This window comes from Centroberyx affinis, unplaced genomic scaffold (genome assembly GCF_046629955.1).
Source record: "Centroberyx affinis isolate AG114_WGS23_722 - 3 ecotype Tasmania unplaced genomic scaffold, CSIRO-AGI_Caff_v1 ptg003010l_1, whole genome shotgun sequence".
Classification (NCBI taxonomy): domain Eukaryota; kingdom Metazoa; phylum Chordata; class Actinopteri; order Beryciformes; family Berycidae; genus Centroberyx; species Centroberyx affinis.
In genome coordinates, this window is record NW_027281110.1 from 151786 (window position 1) to 156380 (window position 4595).

At 45.1% G+C, this 4595-nt stretch overlaps 1 protein-coding gene across 2 annotated transcripts; it reads right to left on the reverse strand.

The window, feature by feature from the left end:
• Nucleotides 1–285: 285 nt before the first annotated feature.
• Nucleotides 286–4054, reverse strand: mafba (MAF bZIP transcription factor Ba). Of its 2 annotated transcripts, XM_071537284.1 has the most exons (2): nt 3373–4054; nt 286–2745 (listed from the first exon to the last, which is right to left on the reverse strand). In XM_071537284.1, exons 1-2 carry the CDS (start codon nt 3610–3612, stop codon nt 2386–2388), a joined length of 600 nt encoding a protein of 199 aa, XP_071393385.1. In that variant the 5' UTR covers nt 3613–4054; the 3' UTR covers nt 286–2385. The 2 variants fall into 2 exon arrangements, with proteins under 2 accessions (XP_071393385.1, XP_071393384.1); XM_071537283.1 differs by having other exon boundaries at nt 286–4054.
• Between the last annotated feature and the right edge of the window lie 541 nt (nt 4055–4595).

A 4595-nucleotide genomic window follows, 5' to 3' on the forward strand; every position in this document is an offset into this window, starting at 1 on the left:
TTTGGATCTCTAACTGTGACTACTATGAGAAGAATAATCAAGCTTTCCAGGAATGTGTTTTTTTATTAACTTTAACCTATGACTTTTTGGCAATTGGTGTCCTCTTAAAGTTATTGTCACTGAAATCGTGGGTGAAATTATTAATTATTGGTCAATATTGGTAATATGTCGCCTTCTATATCGCTTTCCCTAACATTCAACCTGCACTGGATTTCGTCAGCATGGCTCTTGGTCTCATCTCCTATGGGGGCAGAATAAAAAGTCTGAGAGGTAATTATTGCCATTTCAATGACTTTAATAAGCAAAATAGGAAACAATTTCTTCCAAAAACAACCAAAAATAAGACAAAACAGAAACCAGCCTGAATGGAACTACAACAGTTCAATTTAAGTGTTTTACTCTTATTTATATAAACAGGATTGAAAATTGATCCCCATCATCGCAAAGTACATGGAATTGATGAAAACAAAACAACAACCCGCTGCTGCAGTTTCAATTCGATTTCAACACAGTTGAATCAGTAACAAACCAAAGATTGTTAAATGCATGACTTTTCAACAATAGTTTCAAATGCAAGCACCATGCTTATTCGATATGATCTGACAGTTTGTTAATTTAAATCATTAAAATAAAAACTTTAACTATGCATCTGGCCAGCAGAACCAGAATCATCAAATAATAATAAAAACAGACAAAAAACGTATTATATAACATACACATAGTTTTCATTTTGAGAATTTGCACAACCTGAATCCCCTTTTTTTACTGACCGGCAGAAAAAAAATCAGGAAAACATATAGCATTAATATTCTTACTTCGTATTAAAACGCATGCGTTATCTAAATGTTAACTCTACATAAAACCCCTGACATGTAAGTTGTTGGACTTTTTGAAAATATAAATTATTGTTGTTACTGCTAATATGCTACAGGTGAGCCTAAAGTACGCCAATCAGAGTGAGAAAGGATAACTTGTCTCTGTTTGGGTCTGATGTGGTTAGGGTTGCGCAAGAGTTAACAGAACGGCAGACAGCAGTTCTCCTCTGAATTAGTGCCACGACAGCCACATTGAATTAAAATGATGGAGAACATGTGCCACATATTACTGTTGCCTATGTGGGCTACACAGTATGTTCAAAACTTTTAACCATGTCTTGGTGCGTAATAGTGTGCAATCGATGTGTTACCTGGGTCCTATAATATTGTGGCCACATGTCTGTCTCTTCAACCTCACACAACAGATGTGAGTGTGTCCAAATATTACTATAAAACTTTGCATTTAACAATCTAGTATCATAGTATGTCTTCCTGGAGGGAGGTTTGCACAAAATTCAAAATGAAAACTTAGAAATCATTATCCAAAAGTGCACTTGACACACAAAGTTTGTTGTATTTAAATGCAACTGAAAAAATGCCCATATCTCTCAATCAATACCCCAAATGAAAAAAAATATATAAATGAGACAAAAAACACAACACAAAGAAAGAAAGAAGTTCAAACCAGCCTCCTCAATCTTGGTGTGCAGTTTTGCGGTTGCATAATATTTACAAGCCTAAAGAAACCCACACCATATGATACTGCACCGGCAGTCCTGCTGTTCTGTCCCCGTTGCATTTCTCTAACCCCCCAAACTATGGAGAAGCGCAGATCAACAACATGCTCTTAATATAGTACACGAGAAGATGAAGGTACAAAATAGAAATTATTACCGTACATGTCCAGCATGCAGGATTAATATTTAATGCAGATTTTTTGTTTCAATATATATTCGAATATAACCAAGCAGGCAATAAATCAATGAGATGTTGCATAAAATGTCCCCCCTGTGGCGGGTTAGTAGACAGAAGTTAAGTTTGCATAATGTGGAGTCTTGGTTTTGGAGATTTTTCTCAGATTACGGGCCCACTTGTCGAATGTGAGTCTCGTGTGTCGCAGGCTGTGAGGCCAGGCCTACTTGTTGTTTCATAACAATGTCATCATTTTGGAGAACAAAATTGCCAGACAAATGCCTCGACGCCATCCCACACTACTTACAGATTATTTAAAAGCTGTAGCCTCAAAGGAAAAAACAAAGTTCATCAGCCGGTCCTCTTCTTTGAAGAAGAAAAAAAGTCTCTTCACTACAAGCAACTAATCTACAAAGATGCTGCGACTGATCAGACACTCTACATTGCTCTTTGTATCTCAGTTGACACGTGGATGGAGAGATGATTATATATGAGAATAGTATTTGATGGATTACTCTTCTAATATGAATATAATTGTTACCGTTATTAGTATAATCATAAACAGTATGGGAGGGTGTGGATTATTATCGTTTGTTCATCAGCCAGTCAGTCAGTTGTGGAGAAAGGAGGTGGGGGCACAAGAAAAGGCTATTACAACTCACATGAAAAACTCTGGTGATGACGGGTTGTCACTAGTAGAGCCAGCCTCGCGGAACCCGTTATTGGCCCCCGACCCCGTCAGTTTCTCACACTTGAGTTTGTAGGCGTCCCTCTCCCTCGCCAGCCGGCTGATCTCCGCCTTGAGCTGCTCCACCTGGTTGATCAGCTGGGTCTTCTCGTTCTCCAGCACGTGCTTCTGCTGCACCCGCTTGAATCGGCAGGACTGCGCGTAGCCCCGGTTCTTCAGGGTCCTCCTCTTCTGCTTGAGGCGGATGACCTCGTCCTTGGTGAAGCCCCGTAGGTGTCTGTTGAGCTCCCTCACCGACATGGACACCAGCTGGTCGTCGGAGAAGCGGTCCTCCACGTTGAGCCCTCCCCCGGAGCCGTGGTGGGCCGCCGATTGGCCCAGATGGCCGTGCGGATGGTGGTGATGATGGTGGCGGTGGTGATGAAGGGGCTGGTGGGACTCCGGGGACACCGGGGACGGGCTGTCGGGGTCCTGGCTGTGGTGATGGTGATGCTGGCTGTGTGGGTGGTTGTGTCCTCCCGGGTGACCGGACAACTCGTCGGGGTGGTGTGGGATGCCCCCCGCGTACGGGTGGTGGTGCTGCTGGCCGTGGCCGTGGTGGCTGTGGTGGTGGTGCGGGCCCCTGTAGCCCTCGAAGGCGCCTTGCTGCTGCAGCTGCTGTTGGACGTGCGGAGGCGGAGGATGGCCGTGAGCCGTGGCTCCGATCAGGGCCTCCACTGCGTCCTCCGGGGTCAGGCTCAGCGTCTGCGGGTCTATTTGCTGGTGGTACCCGCTGTTCGGCATCCAGTACAGCTCCTCTAGGTGGTTTTTCTGCTCTGTGGGGCTGAAGCTGGGCGAGGAGGGCACCGAGCTGCAGGGTGTACTGATGGGAGTGGAGGACACAGAGCCTTGGGGCTGGAGGCGGTTACACTGGCGCACTCCGGGGCGCTCCAGCCCGGCCAGGCCTTCCTTCTTCACGTCAAACTTCATCAGGTCAAAATCGTTGACATATTCCAGAGCCAGAGGGCTGCTGGGGAGCTCCGGGCCCATGTTCAGCTCTGTGCTCATGTTGCTGTCGCGACTCTTTTGCAGATATGCAAAGGTACTTGCGAGCGTTGCAAAAACTGACTTATTAATCAGCGTCTCTTCTCTCCTTTCTTGTCTCATGCAATAGTTCTTTTGGCTCCTCCACCGCTGTGCACTAGCTTGCTGTAGCATGAAACACCGAGTGATCGGTGGAAAAAAGGAAAACGAAGAAAAGTAGTCGGGGAAAACTTTCAGACTAATGCTCTGCAAACGACATCGGAATTTGCGTCATTTAGCCTACTTCTGCTGGGATAATCTGGCACAGAGACCAGGACAGGAGGTAGAAAGCAATGCGTCTCAGTGCAAAAGTAAAACCTCAGTCCCTTCAGTAGAAGTGTATTCACAAAGAATCAACATAAATAATAATACAAAAAAGAAATACCACGCATATACGCTGAGACGGGCACCAGTCCTCGTTGCAACTTCTTGGTTATAAGTCCCTTTTTTTTCTCCAGGAAAATAATGCAGAAGCAAATAAGCAGAGTAAATAGGGCGTATGATTTTCGCTGAGAAGCAGCTTTTCCAGCTCTGCACCGCAGAGATTTAGGCTCCCCTCTCCGACTCTCACTCACGCTCTGGTATCCAGCAGACTGCGCTTGAAGCCAGCCAGGGCTTTATCCTTATAGCGCACCGTGACGTCGAGCTGAAAGGCTGGATCCAGTGCGCGCTGCTCTCCAATGGGAACGGGACTCGGCGCTGAAATAGAGGAAGAGAAGGAGGAGGAGAGGAGAGGAGGGGGCACAACACACTCTTGACAGCTACAGACAGTCAGCTGACCGACTTCCCTAAAAGCAGAAGGTGGAGGAAAAAGGGGGAGAGAGAGAAATAAATGCCTTCACTTCATGGGCACTATCGCTCTGTCTTTTGCAGCTCCCGTTTTACGCACAGTTTCTTCTCTTTTTAATGGTAATTGCAGATTTACATGAGAGTAATAAGAAGGGTATAAGCTACAGTCCTCTTTAAATAAGGCCAATGTAAACTTGATAACAACACGTTGAAAGTAGGCTGCAGAACACCCCTCTGCAAAAATCTCATGTTCAGTCTCAAAATCTCAGTTTTGTTAAAACAAGAGGAAAATCCTGCCAGTGTGGTGAGATAATTCCCTTTGTTTCCAA

What these genes read in the sequence shown, in the direction of transcription:
- mafba (XM_071537283.1), bottom strand. Translation starts at nt 3,612, where the DNA reads ATGCTACAGCAAGCTAGTGCACAGCGGTGGAGGAGCCAAAAGAACTAT.